Source organism: Physella acuta, unplaced genomic scaffold (assembly GCF_028476545.2).
Source record: "Physella acuta isolate Inbredline_101_S28 unplaced genomic scaffold, ASM2847654v3 ptg001138l, whole genome shotgun sequence".
Taxonomy (NCBI): domain Eukaryota; kingdom Metazoa; phylum Mollusca; class Gastropoda; family Physidae; genus Physella; species Physella acuta.
Window position 1 is genome coordinate 681,685 of NW_026732655.1, and position 20,590 is coordinate 702,274.

The 20,590-nt window shown below is 35.0% G+C and overlaps 1 protein-coding gene across 2 annotated transcripts; it reads right to left on the reverse strand.

The window, feature by feature from the left end:
- Positions 1-1,339: 1,339 nt before the first annotated feature.
- LOC131956247 (leucine-rich repeat protein soc-2-like) lies at positions 1,340-18,461 on the reverse strand. Of its 2 annotated transcripts, none has more exons than XM_059320672.1 (14): positions 18,270-18,461; positions 16,141-17,029; positions 15,285-15,443; positions 14,509-14,715; positions 12,982-13,077; positions 11,240-11,392; positions 8,401-8,588; positions 7,910-8,017; positions 6,909-7,080; positions 5,152-5,343; positions 4,782-4,949; positions 4,133-4,350; positions 3,146-3,362; positions 1,340-2,343 (listed from the first exon to the last, which is right to left on the reverse strand). In XM_059320672.1, the coding sequence occupies exons 2-14, from the start codon at positions 16,471-16,473 to the stop codon at positions 2,248-2,250; spliced, it is 2,307 nt and encodes a 768-aa protein (XP_059176655.1). In that variant the 5' UTR covers positions 16,474-17,029; positions 18,270-18,461; the 3' UTR covers positions 1,340-2,247. The 2 variants fall into 2 exon arrangements, with proteins under 2 accessions (XP_059176655.1, XP_059176656.1); XM_059320673.1 differs by lacking the exon at positions 18,270-18,461 and adding an exon at positions 17,136-17,402.
- Positions 18,462-20,590: the final 2,129 nt, after the last annotated feature.

Here is a 20,590-nt window from a genome sequence, read left to right on the forward strand (position 1 = left end):
TTAGGCGGTAATTTTATTATAGAGTATCGATGAGGAAACCACCGCCCCCCCCCCACTCACACCTCCCCCCCCCCCACCCCCCCCACTCCCCCCCCCCCACCCCCACTCCCAAAAAAAACATGTCTACCGTCCCATTCAACGAAATATAATTATATACTTTTTCCAGTGTCCGCCCCCCCTCCCCGTAAATTCTAACCCCGCCCTCGAAAATTTCAATTACCCCCACCCCTCTCCGGGGAGGAAAAAGTCTGAAAGAAACACTGGTGTCGCGCTTAGCCACTACCCGAAGAATTGCATTAAAGAAATTGCAAGAAAACCACTTTTTAGATTAGACACATTAATTAGGCGGTAATTTTATTATAGAGTATCGATGAAGAAATTTCTTTTGAGTTGGGGAGGGGGGGGGGGGGGGCTCAGACGTTCTGACGCGGGGGGTGGGGCTTCGCCCCTACCCGAAGAATTGTATGCAAGAAACTCTTCACGCAAACCATTAAGATTAGACAACATTTCCTTTTTATTCAATGTTAACGCGAAAATCAATGACGTCATATAACTGTGAGCACTCTCTGGGTTTGAGATTATTTTCTACTCTGTGCTAAATGTGTCGACGTCATACTTCGTTTTTCGAATTACTGTGCATGTTTTTAAATTGCTTGTCTTTTCTCTAGAGCGTTCTTGTCAGACAGATAGATAGATAGATAGATAGAGAGACAGCGAAACTATTATTATAGATAACAGTTTAACATAGACTTAACATGGTTTAACCTAGACAAAACCAACACACACAGTTAACCTACACGCCCACTTATATAATGCACACATTTCTACAGCCAACTGATTAAATATCTGCTTGTGAAATGTATCCACCACTTTCCATTGGAGATAACATCAATTTTTTTCTCCTGCAAGTAGGCCTAAACCATGATGATGTAGCCTATTTGATGATGCTGTAACACAATATTTGTATGAAGCCTCTCTCATTTATAACTATTGAAGTCTTCTACTTTAACTGTTGTAATGGTTCGTTAATTTTCTCTTCACCAATGAATGAGCAGTATGGAATATAGCAATTCAATCTTTAGTGTATTAAATTGTTTAGAAGAAAATAACCTCAAGAATAAATAATCCGTGTTCCAACTTTACTTTTATGAAGCCTCTCGCACTCATTTACAAATGTAGGTCTTAGTTTTTTCTTTGCTCAAAAATATTGTTCAAGAGTAAATAAAAAATAGAATAAAAGAATTTTATCATTACTGTATTAAAATAATTAAATGGTTTTAGAACAACAACAATGCTTGGATTAAGAAATAATCTGTTTTATTACAGTAAAGATTTTGAATGTTTGGTACAATAAATAGAAGTAAATATATATATATATAATTTACTGTAAGCTATTATCACAGTGATAGAGTTTTTAAGTAAAAGATCACAGACTGATATAGGGAAATTTTTGCTAGGATTACTTTGGTTTACTTAAAACATTTATAACAAAATGTATTCAAATCAAGTTTTTAATACAGGACAGTATTAAGATCAAGTTTATAAAATCCTCATGTGTAGTTGTTTGTAATACAGTGGGTCATTACCCTTAGTTAAAAATTTAATTTAATACTCAAGTCCTTATTGGATTGACATACTGCAATTTATTTTTAAACTTTTAATTTTTGTGACAAATTGGTGACAAGCTATTATTTAATTATTGAGACATGGTGATCAGCTAAGGTTTAATTTTTGTGTGACAAAGTTGGGACATACTAATTTAATTATGGTGGCAGAAAAAGTGGTGCAATGCTAAGGATAAATTCTAGTGACAGGGGTGGCACGTTAAATAGTGGTGAGTCAGGGTTAAAATGCAGAGCTGACAGTGGTGAGACAATGGTGACTTAACAACAGGTGACACAGAAGTGATATTTCATTGTGACACATCTGTTTTGATTCTAACTTGAATGGTGACAAATTACTTATGACAGTTGTGAGACAATGGTGACATTTAATACCTTTTGGAGAGTGTACTCTAATTGTTATGAGTCAACACTGATATTCTGAGTTTAATACATTGGTAACATGCTGTGGTATAATGAGTCAGTGAGGAAATTCTAGGCTAAAATATAGTGACACATTGATGACACTAAGCTTTAGTATTATGAGACAGATTACAAAGTTTTAATCTGGATTAACTGGTGACGCTGTCATTTAGTGTGGTGAGACAGTGGACTTCTTGTGGTGACACCATGGTGACTCCCTGCCTCACACTCCTCCAAGAGTTGTGAGGCTCTCCACAGTATCGGTAATTTCACCTGGCGCCTCCCTCGTTTTATCCGGAGACTGATCATCATAGCTCACCTAAGGGAAGCCAAAGGGGAAAATAAAAAATTTTATTATTTAAAGTACATTTTATAATTTTAAAAGTTAAGGTGTTTTTTGTTGTTGTTTTTTCCACCGTTTTCTAACTTTAATTATCTATATATATAATTCTCTTCTGGGAGACGTTAGAAAACAAGCTGTAAGCGCGCCTAGCAGTCCCCTCTCTTCCTCTCTAGGCATATCGCAACCTCCTCCACCCCCACATGGTCTGGTGAGCTGTGGTTCACGCTAAATGTTTATGATCGTACAGCCAAGTTTAGTGACGCCTAATAGGGGCAGATAATTTAATTTGAAACTATTTTAAACTTAGGGGAGGTAACTAAGAGGAGGCTGCTTTCACGGGGGTGTGGGGGGGGGGGGTGAGGTAGGGGTTCGGGGAAAGGAGGGGGGGGGGTATCGTCCTTAACGACCTACTGATAGTGTTTTAAAGCAAATATTTTCAGTGGCAGCGTTGATACTGTCGAATTCACAAATTATGAATGACTGAAAAGTAGAAAATAAAACAACTAAATATCGGCGTATGATACGCCGCAGTTCGGCTCGTTTTTTTTATTAAGCTATTTAGACTCAAATATAATAAATGAAGATATCTCCAACACATGTTAGGTACCAATCAGAGCTGGGTGAACTCAGGGAAGTCCCACATTCACCAGTCTGAAGTGAGATTTGAACTCAAGACCTTCAGGCTAGCAGTCAAAACACTCTAGCATTCAACCACGACTTCAAAAAAAATTAAAGTGCATACTGATAAAAATAAGGTAAAAAAAAAAAAAGAACAAACTTTGCATCTCTCCGTCATGCTGATCAAACTGCTGGGGATGTTCATGATTTTGTTGTCACTAATGTCCAGTTCTGTGATGTACTTGAGCTTGGAGATGGTCTCTGGGATAGACTCCAGTAGGTTGTCATGGAGGTCAAGTTTCTCTAGAGACTGCATCTTGTTGATTTCCTGGGGGATCTCTGTCAGGTCATTGCCTGAGAGGTTCAACTTCTGCAATCTGAGGGGAGATCACTCAGTTCAATGTCTGTACAAAAACTGTGAGTTATCTACCTTTGAACTTCACTTAAGTAGTTCATCATTAAATCACAACAATGTGGTCCTACAAATTATATATCTACATAGTAATTTCACTATTCTGTCATCCTGTCATTGTCAATAGCACTCTGACATATCATTAAAATAAGAGGATAATATTTAAAAAGTAATAATTAAAATAAAAAGCAATATGCTAGAAAAGATACAAAACTAGAAAAGAAACATTAAGGTATTAATTGTCACTTATAGCAAAAGACATAAATTACCAGCTAATTTATTTGTCTAACATTAAAATGTATGTGTAAATACAAAAAAGGCATATATCAATAAATGGCGGCTAAAATAATTGTTTTATTAAAATTTAGTAAAAATGTATCATCCTAAAATCCAATCAAGAAATTTAAAAATTAAGAGAATAGATAGATCTTTAATTTTTAAAAAGTCACTAATGTTATTTTAAAATTGATAAAATTTAACAATTCTTTTTCATGAGAATTTTTTTTTTTATAATGACTAATGCATGGTTAGGGTTTTAAGCTTACAGACACACCTTGCCCTTATTTCCCAACATCAGCCTTAAGAACATATATACAGACTAGCGTCTCAGATAGGGGGATAAAAATGTCACTTTTTATGGTGCAGAAACAGATCAACACTACTTCACCTGCCCCGTGCGGGGGGGGGGGGGGGCAGATCCGAAAGGAACCAGCATGGAAAAAATTTACCCCTCACCTGAAAAGATAAATGAACTCTTCCGGAAACACTGACAGGTGATTTTTGGACAGATCTAAAGTCAGGAGCGACGCCAAGACATCAATCTTTTGAGACGGAAAGCTGACCAGTTCGTTGTTGCTGAGGTCAAGATGTACCAGGTGGTCTAAATTGTTGAAGTCCTCTGGGAGGCTTTCAAGGCAGTTGAAGGACATATCAAGGTGCTTGATTCTCCGCAACTGATGGTGTGAGAAAGTTAAAATAGTTAAAGTAGTGTTCACCTGTTTCTGTTACCTCTGTGTGATAGAATAGTGTGGTCAGCACTATGTCCAGCCGCCTTTACTTTCCCTAACACGAGCTGGGTGGAATCAGTTTTAAACTCAAGACTTTTGGGTTAGCAGTCTAGTGCTCCATGCCGTCCCATACAGTGCAAGTATGCTGAACTCAAAGTTTTGGACTATGAGAGAAGTTATGGACAGGATGGGAGGAGTGGTGTGTTGGAGAATGGGAGGAGTTGTATGTAGGAGGATGGGAGGAGTTGTATGTATAGGATGGGAGGAGTTGTCAGCAGAAGGATGGGAGGAGTTGTCTAAAGGAAGATGGGAGGAGTTGTCTGTAGGAGGAAATGATGAAGTGGTGGCAAGAGAAATGTAGGAGTTTTGAGACAAACCTTGGCTAAGTTAAAGGGGAGAATAACAATAGCGTTCTGTGAAAGGTCAAGGTACTTCAGGCGGTGTAGGTAATCAATGTTGACTGGTATTTCTGAAATCTCATTGTTGTGGGCATCAAAATGTTCCAGGTTTCTACAAATTTTGATGTTGTCTGGGATCACTTTGATCTAGAAAAATGATAACATCAAAAGTCACTCAAATCTCATTCAGGCTAAACTGCAAATACATTACAGGCCTACTACAATCCAATTTATACAGGCATATGTAAAATATTTTTATTAATTAGATATAAAAGATATTGCCTAAAAAAAATGTTACATCCATAAACTGAAGTTTACCTTGTTATTAAATCCATAAACTGAAGATTACCTTGTTGTTAAAAATTTTCAGTGAGACTAACATCCTGCACATGCAGACGCCAGGGGGAAAGGCATCAAGTTTGAGATTAGAAATGTCTATAACAGTCAGACGGCGAGCGTGCTCCTCATCAGACAACAGCAGCAGTGGAGACTTGGGGTCAACGCTGGGCGGGGGGATCGGGTTGTTGCCGATATTTAGAACCTGTACATGTTTACATTACTTTTTTATAAGGTAACGGCAATAAGATATTTAGAACCTGTAGATGTTTACATTACTTTTTTATAAGGTAACGGCAATAAGATATTTAGAACCTGTACATGTTTACATTACTTTTTTATAAGGTAACGGCAATAAGATATTTAGAACCTGTACATGTTTACATTACTTTTTTAACAACAATAAGATATTTAGAACCTCTAGATGTTTACATTACTTTTTTAACAACAATAAGATATTTAGAACCTGTACATGTTTACATTACTTTTTTAACAACAATAAGATATTTAGAACCTGTACATGTTTACATTACTTTTTTATAAGGTAACGGCAATAAGATATTTAGAACCTGTACATGTTTACATTACTTTTTTAACAACAATAAGATATTTAGAACCTGTACATGTTTACATTACATTTTTATAAGGTAACGGCAGTAAGATATTTAGAACCTGTACATTTTTACATTACTTTTTTAACAACAATAAGATATTTAGAACCTGTACATGTTTACATTACTTTTTTATAAGGTAACGGCAATAAGATATTTAGAACCTGTACATTTTTACATTACTTTTTTAAAGGTAACAGAAATAAGATATTTAGAACCTGTACATGTTTACATTACTTTTTTAAAGGTTAACAGCAATAAGGTATTTAGAACCTACACATTTTTACATTCCTTTTTTAAAAGTTAACAGCAATAAGATTTGAATAAATAAGACCTTATAAATAAAATTAACTTTGATATATAGTCAAGATTGAAGAGTCTAGAAATATTGAAGAGAAAATAAACTTTGTGTATTAGCATTAAAAGAAAGTTGCAACTTTGATGCAGCTAATTTTTTTTATGTTTAGAAATAAACAATGCAATAAGGCTTAATTTTTAGTCACTAATATTAAAACTAAACAATAGAGGGTTGATTTGTGGAAAGTGTAAGTCTATTTAAAATATTTACAGAAACATTTGAGTAAAAAGTGGTGTTTACAGACATTAAATCCACAGTCCTATGACAAAGCCAGTCAAATTAAATCTTACTAAAGTAAAATTTCAGATTAATGTCAGGTTGACTTAAAAAAATATGAATTTAGTCTTAACTAAAAAAAAATACTTTCATGTTCTCTGCATTTGCTAATTTTTTAACACTTCTTAAAATAATTCATTTCTGAATTTTTTTCAGTTTTTTTTTCATATTATTAACAACTGCTATAAAGGCAAACTTGACAAATACCCATGTTTTTTTTTCTTATCCAGGTAAACATCTAATCAAACTCTGTGAGAGCCATCAAATTAAACACTTTTGTGTTGTTACAGCCCTTACAAAAGCTATGGGGATTAAAGAGTTGATAATACCTAAAACTAATCAAAGTTTTTAAAATACAATGACAAAGCTCCATTTAGTGTTTAATTAGAGTTTAATCAAGCCTCCCAAAAACTTTTGGGATGAAGAACTCACCCACCAAATTGTGTCTAATTTGGAATTTACACCAGACACACACAAAAACTAACATTCCTCCAAGTTTACACCAACAACAAAAAACAAGCTTACCTCCAATGTTTTGGGAATGAAGACCTCGTTCACTAAATTGTTGCTCAGGTCTAACTCACACAGGAACTCTAAGGCTTCAAATGAGGGAGGCAAAGTAGCAATTCTGTTACCATTCAAACGGAGGATCTCAAGAGTTCTAAAGGGCTGCATTTCCTGCGGCAGCTCAGTCAGTCTAGAAAAACATAAAATCTATAAGTAGAACATCCCTGAGTCCACCCAGCTGTAATGGGTACATAACTCAAGTTGGGGAAAGTAAGGCCGGCTGGGCAAAGTGCTGACCACAAGTTCCCTTCAAGAATCATATGAACTCTGTTTAATCTGCCCAATTAATCACTAGGTCTAAAGAGAGCTCTTTACTTTTGTTAAGTCTATAATTATGTTCTTAATAGTGGTCAGTAAAAAATATGAAACATGTTTTAATTGTATGCAGTTAATGAAAGTTTGAAACAGAGGTTTACTCTGGTCAGTAAATCATGTGAGGAAATATTTTATTACTGTGCCGTTTAATGATAATGTGAAACAAATATTTTAATTCTGGTCAGTAAAAAATGCGAAACCAATATTAAATAAAGATCAGTAAAAATGTGAAACAAATATTTTAATTCTGGTCAGTATTAAATGCGAAACCAATATTTATAATGGTCAGTAAAAACTGTGAAGCAAATATTTTATTAGTGTGGTTTAATAAATATGTGAAACAAATATTTTAATTCTGGTCAGTAAAAATTCAAAACCAATATTTATAATGGTCAGTAAAAAATGTGAAGCAAATATTTTATTAGTGTGGTTTAATAAATATGTGAAACAAATATTTTAATTCTGGTCAGTAAAAAATTCATAACCAAAATATTTATAATGGTCAGTAAAAAATGTGAAGCAAATATTTTATTAGTGTGGTTTAATAAATATGTGAAACAAATATTTTAATTCTGGTCAGTAAAAAATTCAAAACCAATATTTATAATGGTCAGTAAAAATGTGAAAAAATATTTGAATCTCACTTGTTATTGGTAAGATCTATACAGCGCAGCAGTTGCTTTGAGCCGATGGATGGGTCTATGACACTGATGCTGTTGTTTGCCGCCAGGATGTCTTTTAGTGAAACAATTCTGATAAAATAAACAACCAGAAACCATTAGCATTTTAAACTGCCAGCAAGTTTATATATACAAACAATAGGTAAAAATTTTAGACTGCTAACTGAATTGTATAGAGAAGTAGTTAAAATTTTTTGACTAATAACAGGATTGTGTAGTGGAGTAGTGAAACATTTTACACACAACACACGTGGTCAAACACACACCACACCTAATAAAATGACACACACCTGCCCAGGGAAAAATAGGTTACAAATTTTAGACTGTTAACTGGATTGTATAGAGAAGTAGTTTAATTTTTTGACTAATGACTGGATTGTGTTGTAGAGTAGTGACACATTTTACACACAATACACGTGGTCACACACACCACACCTAATAAAAATGACACACACCTGCCCAGGGTTGGTGGAAGACTGCTGACATTGTTATCAGAAAAATCCAGTCGGATGAGATTTTTCAAGGCATTTAACTTGTTTGGGAGGCTGGTGATGCTGTTGTTGGCAAAGTTGAGTTCCTCCAGAGAGATCAGCTTGGTCAGGACATCCATGTTGCTGATTTTGTTGCTGGAGATATCTAGTTTCTGAAAGATATTGATAGTGTGATGCAATGCTTCTCTATTTTATTGTATGGGACCAAAAGTTCTGAAAGATATTGATAGTGTGATGCAATGCTTCTCTATTTTATTGTATGGGACCAAAAGTTCTGAAAGATATTGATAGTGTGATGAAATGCTTCTCTATTTTATTTTATTATACCAAAAGTTCTGAAAGATATTGATGGTTTATTGCAATGCTTCTCTATTTTATTGCATGGGACCAAAAGTTCTGAAAGATATTGATAGTGTGATGAAATGCTTCTCTATTTTATTGTATGGGACCAAAAGTTCTGAAAGATATTGATGGTTTGATGCAATGTTTCTCTATTTTATTGCATGGGACCAAAAGTTCTGAAAGATATTGATGGTTTGATGAAATGTTTATCTATTTTATTTTATGATACCAAAAGTTCTGAAAGATATTGATAGTGTGATGCAATGTTTCTCTATTTTATTGTATGATACCAAAAGTTCTGAAAGATATTGATAGTGTGATGCAATGTTTCTCTATTTTATTTTATGATACCAAAAGTTCTGAAAGATATTGATAGTGTGATGCAATGTTTATCTATTTTATTTTATGATACCAAAAGTTCTGAAAGATATTGATAGTTTGATGCAATGTTTATCTATTTTATTTTATGATACCAAAAGTTCTGAAAGATATTGATAGTGTGATGCAATGTTTATCTATTTTATTTTATGATACCAAAAGTTCTGAAAGATATTGATAGTGTGATGCAATGTTTATCTATTTTATTTTATGATACCAAAAGTTCTGAAAGATATTGATAGTTTGATGCAATGTTTATCTATTTTATTTTATGGTACCAAAAGTTCTGAAAGATATTGATAGTGTGATGCAATGTTTATCTATTTTATTTTATGGTACCAAAAGTTCTGAAAGATATTGATAGTGTGATGCAATGTTTCTCTATTTTATTTTATGGTACCAAAAGTTCTGAAAGATATTGATAGTGTGATGCAATGTTTATCTATTTTATTTTATGGTACCAAAAGTTCTGAAAGATATTGATAGTGTGATGCAATGTTTATCTATTTTATTTTATGATACCAAAAGTTCTGAAAGATATTGATAGTTTGATGCAATGTTTATCTATTTTATTTTATGGTACCAAAAGTTCTGAAAGATATTGATAGTGTGATGCAATGTTTATCTATTTTATTTTATGGTACCAAAAGTTCTGAAAGATATTGATAGTGTGATGCAATGTTTCTCTATTTTATTGCATGGTACTAAAAGTTCTGAAAGATATTGGTGGTTTGATGCAATGCTTCTCTATTTTATTGTATGGTACCAAAAGTTCTGAAAGATATTGATGGTTTGATGAAATGCTTCTCTATTTTATTGTATGGTACCAAAAGTTCTGAAAGATATTGATGGTTTGATAAAATGCTTCTCTATTTTATTGTATGGTACCAAAAGTTCTGAAAGATATTGATAGTGTGATGAAATGCTTCTCTATTTTATTGTATGGCACCAAAAGTTCTGAAAGATATCATGGTTTGATGAAATGCTTCTTTATTTTATTGTATGGGACCAAAAGTTCTGAAAGATATTGATGGTTTGATGAAATGCTTCTCTATTTTATTGCATGGTACCAAAAGTTCTGAAAGATATTGATGGTTTGATGAAATGCTTCTCTATTTTATTGTATGGTACCAAAAGTTCTGAAAGATATTGATGGTTTAATGCAATGCTTCTCTATTTTATTGCATGGTACCAAAAGTTCTGAAAGATATTGATGGTTTGATGAAATGCTTCTATATTTTATTGTATGGTACCAAAAGTTCTGAAAGATATTGATGGTTTAATGCAATGCTTCTCTATTTTATTGTATGGTACCAAAAGTTCTGAAAGATATTGATGGTTTAATGCAATGCTTCTCTATTTTATTGCATGGTACCAAAAGTTCTGAAAGATATTGATGGTTTGATGAAATGCTTCTCTATTTAATTTTATTGTACCAAAAGTTCTGAAAGATATCAACGGTTTAATGCAGTGCTTCTCAATTTTATTTTATTGTACCAAAATTTCTGACAGATATCATGGTTTAATGCAATGCTTCTCTATTTTATTTTATGGGACCAAAAGTTCTAAAAGATATCAACAGTTTGCAAAGTTTCTCTATTTTATTTTATAGAAACTCTGAAACTGTCGGATATTAATTTATTATACCAATGTTTTAATGAAACAAAGAGCCATTTTTATACTTTATTTCTGATAAAACTATTAATGGGTAGGCTACTTAGAGAACTTCATGACTATATTAAATACAACAGGTTAATAAAAAAAAAATCAGCTTTACAACCTATAGGCTAAACGTTTCTATAAATTTTAATTTTTTTGTCATCTATAAAAAATATATACTTTTATAAAATTAAAGTTGTTAAATACACGCATAAAAAGCTTTTTTAAAAAATACATTAAAATATATAAGAAACAAAAACCATACTTACTTAAATAGCATATTTAAATACAAATGGCAATGATAAAATTAAGATTTAGACTTAAAAGAAGGAAAACTTAGCTTTAGGTAAAACACTGAAGACCTTATAAAGTATCTTTAATTTTTGTCAAAAATAAAATTAAACTTTTAAAGCGGAGAGCTAACCTTTAGGTACTGAAGTTTGTGAATCTCCTCTGGAAGCTCTTCTATCTCATTATTGGACACATTGAGCTCTTCCATGACCTTCATCCAGCCTATGTCCATTGGGAGAGAAGTCATCTTGTTGTTTGAGGCATCCAGTATAGTCAGGGAATAGGACTAAAAGGAAATTTTAAAATCTCAGGCATGGTGATACATAGTCATATAGTCTCATGTGACATTCAGTATAGTCAGGGAATAGTACTAAAAGGAAATTTTAAAATCTCAGGCATGGTGATACATAGTCATATAGTCTGATGTGACATTCAGTATAGTCAGGGAGTAGGACTAAAAGGAAATTTTAAAATCTCAGGCTTGGTGATACACAGTCATATAGTCTGATGTGACATTCAGTATAGTCAGGGAGTAGGACTGAAAGGAAATTTTAAAATCTCAGGTATGGTGATACATAGTCATATAGTCTGATGTGACATTCAGTATAGTCAGGGAATAGGACTAAAAGGAAATTTTAAAATCTCAGGCATGGTGATACATAGTGATACAGTCTGATGTGACATTCAGTATAGTCAGGGAATAGGACTGAAAGGAATTTTTTAAATCTCAGGTATGGTGATACATAGTCATATAGTCTGATGTGATATTCAGTATAGTCAGGGAATAGGACTAAAAGGAAATTTTAAAATCTCAGGCATGGTGATATAGTCATATTGTCTGATGTGATATTCAGTATAGGGCTGGTAAGTAGGTCACCAACCAGATCTACGGCTCAATAAAACCTGCATGAGCCATACAACTGGTTGGTGACCTACTTACCAGCCCTATAGCCAATGAGTAGGACTGAAAGGAAATTTTAAAATCTCAGGTATGGTGATACATAGTCATATAGTCTGATGTGACATTCAGTATAGTCAGGGAATAGGACTAAAAGGAAATTTTAAAATCTTAGGTATGGTGATACATAGTCATATAGTCTCATGTGACATTCAGTATAGTCAGGGAGTAGGATTAAAAGGAAATTTTAAAATCTCAGGCATGGTGATACATAGTCATATATTCTGATGTGACATTCAGTATAGTCAGGGAGTAGGACTGAAAGGAATTTTTAAAATCTCAGGTATGGTGATACATAGTCATATAGTCTGATGTGACATTCAGTATAGTCAGGGAATAGGACTAAAAGGAAATTTTAAAATCTCAGGCATGGTGATACATAGTCATATAGTCTGATGTGACATTCAGTATAGGGCTGGTAAGTAGGTCACCAACCAGTTCTACGGCTCAATAAAACCTGCATGAGCCATACAACTGCTTGGTGACCTACTTACCAGCCCTATAGCCAATGAGTAGGACTAAAAATAAATTTTAAAATCTAAGGCATGGAGATACATAGTGATACAGTCTGATGTGACTTGCGGAGAATCTATGATTACACTCTATATAAAGGTCTTATGAGTTATATGCATAATACATGAAATATGATTTAAAACAAATAGAATCTGATGTGTCAGTGGGTTGACACTGTGCGATATTTTCATGTCTGCTAACAATCATTAAGAATCAAGATTAGAAAAATTATAAAAAAGAAACATGTAATTTAACTAAACAAAGATCTATAATATTTGGCATTGACAAAAAATATTTAAAATTAGCACCATATGCAGGAAATAATTTCAAATTATTGTAAGAATAAATTGGTATAGTAAATAAGTTAAAAAGTTAATGAAAAAAAAATAGCAGTCCTACTTTACCTGGCATCCAAAGGTCTCTGGTAGGGCAGTCAGTTGGTTATGGCTTATGTTTAGTTCATGTAGATACTTGAGTGCTGCCAGTTCTTGGGGAACTTTCTTTTTTGTACGAAACAGAAATTTTGTTTTAGTTAGTGAACTAACTGCTGTGTACTGTAAGGGACGAAGTCGCCTAGCGATGGAGAGCTGGACTGCTAACCCGTAAGTCTTGAGTTCTAATCCGGGTTCAAGTCAGTAGAGCGTCCCTGAGTCCACCCAGCTCTGATGAGTACCTAACTCACGTTAGGGTAAGTAAAGGCAGCTGGGCATTGTGCTGACCACACTATCCCTTCATAGGCCGAAATCACAGAAATAAGTGAACTCTACTTCACTTGCCCCATGGACCGTCTGGTTTGAAAGGGAACTTTACTTTTTTTTTTTTACTCTAAGGAAACTCTCTTTTGTAAGAAACAAAAATTTTGTTTTAGTTAGTGAACTTTAGTTAGTGAACTATCTTTTTAAAAGAAACTTAACATTTATTAAATTAGTTCTCAAAAATAGCGAATTCTTTTCTCCTCACTGCTTTATTTTAAAGCAAGCAGCTATCTATTCAGTGTAAGTAAAAAAACATTTGATATTTTTATTTTGATATCATCTCTCCATTTCATTGTGGTTTTGAGAGCAGTTCTTGGACACATAGAGAAAAGCAAATGGCAATTACTCACATTCAAGGTGGTAATGGAAAACATTGAGAAAGACAGGGGGAATAGCTCACCTGTAAGCAGGTGTGTGAAACATTGAGAAAAACGGGGAATAACTCACCTGTTAACAGTTGTGTGAAACATTGAGAAAAACGGGGAATAACTCACCTGTTAACAGTTGTGTGAAACATTGAGAAAAACGGGGAATAACTCACCTGTTAACAGTTGTGTGAAACATTGAGAAAGACAAGGGGAAGTAACTCACCTGTAAACAGTTGGGTGAAACATTGAGAAAAACGGGGGGAAGTAACTCACCTGTAAGCAGTTGTGTGAAACATTGAGAAAGACAGGGGGAAGTAACTCACCTGTAAGCAGTTGTGTGAAACATTGAGAAAAACGGGGAATAACTCACCTGTTAACAGTTGTGTGAAACATTGAGAAAAACGGGGAATAACTCACCTGTAAACAGTTGGGTGAAACATTGAGAAAGACAGGGGGAATAACTCACCTGTAAACAGTTGTGTGAAACATTGAGAAAAACGGGGGGAATAACTCACCTGTAAACAGTTGGGTGAAACATTGAGAAAAACGGGGAATAACTCACCTGCAAGCTGTTGTGTGAAACATTGAGAAAGACAAGGGGAAGTAACTCACCTGTAAACAGTTGGGTGAAACATTGAGAAAAACGGGGGGAATAACTCACCTGTAAGCAGTTGTGTGAAACATTGAGAAAGACAGGGGGAATAACTCACCTGTAAGCTGTTGTGTGAAACATTGAGAAAGACAGGGAAAGTAACTCACCTGTAAACAGTTGGGTGAAACATTGAGAAAAACAGGGGGAATAACTCACCTGCAAGCAATTGTGTGAAACATTGAGAAAGACTAGTGTGTAGATTGTGCTGATGTTGGCGGGGATGGTGGTGATTTTGTTGTAGGAGACATCCAAACGTCGCAGGGCTGGATTTTTCACGGAGGCAGACGGCAGCTCAGTCATCTCGTTGAAAGAAAAGTCCATCTCTGCACTGACTTCATAAATGGTTTTAGGTAACTTTTTGATCTGTAAAAAGCAAGGACTTTTTATTGGGTTGAATTCAAAAAGAAAATTGTGGTAATTAGCATCAATAAAAATAAAAACAATTTAGGATTAGATCTCACACAAAAAAAGAAACAAAAACAAGACTTTAAAAAAAAATTGTTTGATTAAAAATAGGAAACACATCATGCCCACAAATATAAAGAAAGAACGGGAGCAAAATAATTCAAAATTAAAGTGACAAAATTACTTAAGCTCCCATATTCCACAAGAAAGTAACCAAAGAAGTAAAGATACCCTTCAAAACCTGACAGTCAATTGGGCAAATGATGCACAGTTCATCTTCTTCTTTACCACAAATATGAAGTATAATCTGGTCAACACTATTCCCAACTGCCTTTACTTCCCCGAAGATGAGTCAGGTCCGAAAACCAACAGCTCGTTTGTCTTTGAAATGTCCTACAATTTTCAGTTTTAGGTTGGCAGTCAAGCGCTCTACCACCCCGCCACATTTTCATTACAAAAGTAATCAGATATAATCTTATGATTGAAAGTGGACTTAGAAAATAAATCAATGACCCGCGGTCACTCACCTCATTGAATTTAGCATTAACAAACTTGAGGCTGACGCAGCTATTGATAGTGGACGGTAGAGTTTTCAACCTGTTTTGTTGGCAGATGAGTGTGTGGAGATACACACACTTTTTGATGGTTGGGGGGATGGCTTTGATCAGGTTGAACGAGCAGTCTATCTGATGATTAAGAAAAAAAAAAAATAACATTTCTGTAACCCAATAGAATAATGGCTGTGTTATTTAAATAACATTACGGTATTGTTACAGAATGTAACAGATATTGCAGAAAAGGCCTATAATTGTAAATTTTGCTGTTGTAACAGTGATGTGGTCAATAAACTATTGCATTATAAATAAAAAGATAAGTTCTTTAATTCTAAAATCAACAGATTAATTTTCTAACATGAATACCTAGCTATTACATTACAATAAGCATTTTAAATGGACTTAAAGAAAATTGTAATTTAAAAGAGAAAAGTCAACAGGATCGTTAAAAACTAATAAATGTGAGTTAAATACATATTAGAGTAGATGTGTGAGATGGTTTAGATTAAAGCACTTCTAACCTGCAGTTGATAAAACAAATTACACTTTTTATTTTAAAAAGCTGGATAATCACTTATAAACTACTGAATATTTAGAGGGGACAGTGTGGTCTAGTGGTAGAACTCTAGACTGCTATTCTGAAAGTATAGATTTCAGTAGAATGTCCCAGAGTGTACCCACTCTGATAAGTACCCAACTCACATTAGGGAAAACACTACCGCATTTATATGCCATAGTCACTGAAACAGATGAACTGCTTCATCTGTCTTATGCCTTTTGAGTGTAAAATAGGAAAAGATTATGATGATGAATATTTAGAAATACTTACATATTCTAATAAGACATTGTCAAAAAAGTTGGGCGGAATAGAACCCATGATGTTACTCCTCATGTCAATGTAGCGCAGGTTTTGTAAGGCATCAATGTTGCTGGGGAGTTTCTTCAGTCGATTAAAGGGGAGTAAAAATGTGGTGGCAAGTTCTATGATCTCTTCATTTTTACAGATCTCAATGGGGAGAAGGGTAAATCCAATGGAAGAAAAGTCAATTAGAAGCTCTCTGGTTTTTTTTGTCTCTGTGATTATAAGATTTTTTTTCAACGCGTCTATCAGGGCCGATATCTTTGAGCCCGGGCCCATCTGAGGAATTTCCTTCGGAGGCATGGTGAAATTTGGACTTCAGTTGCAGAGGGTTAAAGTTCCTTAAAGGTTGGTAAGTGAAAAACTTGGACTTGAATAGTAGAGAGTTAAAGTTCCATAAATGTTGGTCAATTTATAACTGGGACATGAATTGCAGAGAGTTAAAGTTCCATAAATGTTGGTCAATTTATAACTGGGACATGAATTGCGAAGAGTTAAAGTTCCATAAATGATGTAAATTTCTAACAGGGACTTGAATTGTTGGTAAATTTATAAGTGACTGCTCTAATTTCTGAGTTGATTCTTGTTCAGAGGTTGATTACATGGTCTTAACACACAGAAGAGTGACAGCTGTCTGCTTAACACTGACATTGATACAACTTTAAAGTGAATAAAATGAGTAGTTTTCAGTTAAAGCCATAATATTTATACAATAGATTGGGTACTGACAGAATACTGGTGGAGATCAAGAAATTGTAGAATATATTCCAGCTGTGGTTTTGATCAACAAATATTTGTAGAATAGAAACTGCATGTTTTTAAAATTACTGATGTTTGTCCACAGGGAAAAGCCGAGGTTCTGTGAAGGAAAATTATAACAATTATTGAAATGTAAGAACATTTTCTAATACATTCATATTCAAAAAATAAAGTAATATATTCAAAAAATTTTAAAAACGTAATACCTGCTAAAATGTTAAAATCTAAGCAATAAGTTAATCCAGTTTAATTGAAATCTCTCAATGAATTCCCAACATTTAGAATAAAATTGAATTAGCAACCTATAGGCCTTTGTCATATACAAATATATACAAAGCAGGCCTAAAGCTCTAAGTATAGGTAAGATTGTACATATGACAAGATGAATTCACTTATGTTTAATTTTATGAAAAGAAAATCACAGAAGGTGATGAAACACAAGCAGGCCTAAACAACCTAATTAATGTCTACACATATAGATCTATGTAAAAATAGTTCTCTGACTGCCAATTCCAACAACCTGCATGTAACAGCAATAAACTACAACTACATTTGAAACACTACACAAGCCTGCTTAGCTTATGGGACAAAACTGACAAAAGAGCTTTTCAAGAGAAGAAGGATTCGCTTGAGTGGGTTGTAGCCTAAGCACTGAAACACAAGCTCATTGGTATTGATTGGGCAGGGTTTTGTTAAAATAATTAGAGGTATATATTATATACAAAATTGACTGTACATTTAAATAGCTTCACACTATTATTTTGTTTAGGTATAGATCTATATCTAGTTTTTTTTTTCCTTACTTTTGCTGTGTAAGAAATATAGTAAAGATCTAGATCTAGATCTAGTATAGATTCAAATAGTCATTAGTCTAGATCTAATAAAGTCTTTAAAAATCTGACATTCCATAATAGTAATAGGTTTACTAATCTAGATCTATAGTATAAGTAAGTAGGCCCTATGACTAGATCTAGATCTACAGTTTAGAAATATTAAAAATAACAAGATCTGGAGCAGGGTTTCTTTGGGGGGGGGGGGGGGGGGGAAGAGGAAGCCTCTTCTCATCCCCCCCCTCCACCCCCACTCAAACGAAATGGAATTCAGGCTATGCGCTATATAGAAAATACCAGTGTACGCCGCCCCGCCCCGCCCCCCCCCCCCCCCCGCGAAAATATATATGAGATTAGATTTTGATTTATTATAATTATAAAATAATTTTTTAAAAAGACAAGAATTCAGACTGAAATTCAGACACTTAAAAAAACTCATTTGGCCAAGTTAGCCTAAATTTATATTTATATTTATCGATAAAAAACGAAGTAAAATCTAGAATAAAATACCTGTTACACTACGCTGTTCCAACTCCTCGATCTAATTTCAAGGCTAGGTTCATGCAAGCGCCACAAAACTTCACCTCCTCCCCTCCGGACATCTTGATACTTTTTTAATTTCCTTCCTGCTGAGCTCTGGATAGTTTATTGAACGCGCAATTTAAATCTGGCTCATAATGCTTGTCTATATATAGATCTAGACTATTTTGCGCACGAAACCTTTCTTGTTAGACTTAAATGTCTTTTGGGGGGTCGTCCATAAATGATGTCACACTCGTAGGGGAGAGGGGGGTCCGTAATTTTGTGACGGTGTGTGACGAAGGGGCAGTAGCGTAGCGAGGGGGGAGGGGGGCGGGGGGGGGGACATATGTCCCCGGGCGCCGACCTTAGGGGGCGCCAAAATGGGTTGGAAAAATAAATTGAAAGGTTGAGGGGGGAGGGGTGGAAATCGAAAGTTTGAGGGGGGGCGCAAATCGAAAGTTTGATGGGGGGTGCAAATTGAAATGAAATCTCGAGGGGGGGGGGTGCAAATCGAAAAGTTTGTCCTCGGGCGCCTGGAAGGGTCGCTACGCCTCTGTGAAGGGGGGGGGGGGGGGGGTGTGACGTCACTTTTTTGCATTATAAAAAAGCAGAGTTAAAAAACGAGTTTAGCCGTTATTTCGCGTTTTAGAAAACGGTTCTAATAAATTGTAATAGGAATGATCAAAATACTCGATGTTGGCGGAGTTCTGACAAAATTTTGGAAAAATATCGATGTTTTAAGAAAAATTCAACAGCATTTTCGAGGGGGGTTGTAGGCTGAGGTGTCATTTTAAGGGGGGGGGGGGGTGTCTGGATGTTTGTGACGACGTGTGACGGGGGGGGGGGGTAAAATTCGGCAAAAAAAGCGTGACGTCATTTATGGATGACCCCTTGATAGAAAGGTGAGCTATATGACTTTTAGATAAATATCAAACCAAAGATGAATGATGTGTTTAAAAAAAAACCCACTTAAATATATGTTTTGAAAATGCAATAGAATATGCAGTGTAGACAAGGATTGTGATGGGAGGACCCCCCCCCCCCCCCCAACGCACACACACCTAAAATGACAAGTTAAACTGAGAAATGGCAAATGTAAACATTCTAGTTGCTGTTCATAGCTATCCTGTTATATACATTCTCTCATTACCAGTGTTTCTTTCGTGCATGTTTTTGTGGAAAAATCTCTAAAATATATACTTTTACCAGTGTCCGCCGTTCCCCCTCTGTTTTCTCCAAAGCAGGGGGCACTTGAAACTTTCAGGGGGAAGGGGGGTGCGAACTCAAATGTAAGGGTGGTGGGGTGGCGAACGCTGATTGAAGTATATTATTTCTATTTCGTGGGGGTGGGTGGGGGTGGGTCCCCCCCCCACCCACTTCCATCCAAAAAAAAATGATGCCTGAAAACAACTCTTCTGAAATCTGCTTTCCTTCCTCTCTCATACGGCATCATCACAACGCCAAAGCTTACTCAGCCACTATTTTGATAGCCCCTCTATTCTAACCTAGTCGGTACTGTTTACCAGTGTTTCTTCCAGACTTTTTTCTCCGGGGGGGGGGGGGGGGGGCACTTGAAATTTTCGGGGGGGGGGGGGGGTCGGTAGACTTTCTTTGGGGGGGGGGGGGGTGGGGTAGGGCGGACACTGTTAAAAGTATATATTTTCTATATAAATTATATGAATTTCATTTCGTTCGGGGGGGGGGGGGGTAAAAAAATTTCGGGGGTGGGGGGGGGGGGGCTTCGCCCCTCCGAAGAGATGCCTGGAAGAAACTGCTGTTTACATCAACACAACTAAAATTTTAAAAATCTATAAAGCAATCTAACAAAGGAAAATGATCTAACGAAAGAAAGCATGTCAATAGTTATAGAAAGAAAGAAAATAAACCGGGAGTGATCTCCCCTAAACTTTCTCGAATATTCTTATATAAAACAACAGGGGATGGTAACTGGGGATATAGTTATGATTTTTAATCCATTTTAAATACTTAAACTTTTAAAAATAGAATAGAATCTCATAAAAAAAACATTGCGCACCAAGCAAACGCCGAATAAAAACGCGTATAATAGTGCGCAATATTATTAGTACTTTAAAAATTTACATTAGTTTTTTGAGAAATCGGAAGTAGCGTAAATTACTCCTTCCAGTCAACGGAAATTACTCAAAATTTAACAGAAGGTAGAGAATTAGATCTTTTACTTACATGTGAAATTTCATTTATCTATCTGAAATAGTACTCAAGTTATAGGCTTTTGAAAAATTCAAAGTAGGAAAAGTACCACTTCCGGTTATCGGAAATCGCTCAAAAGT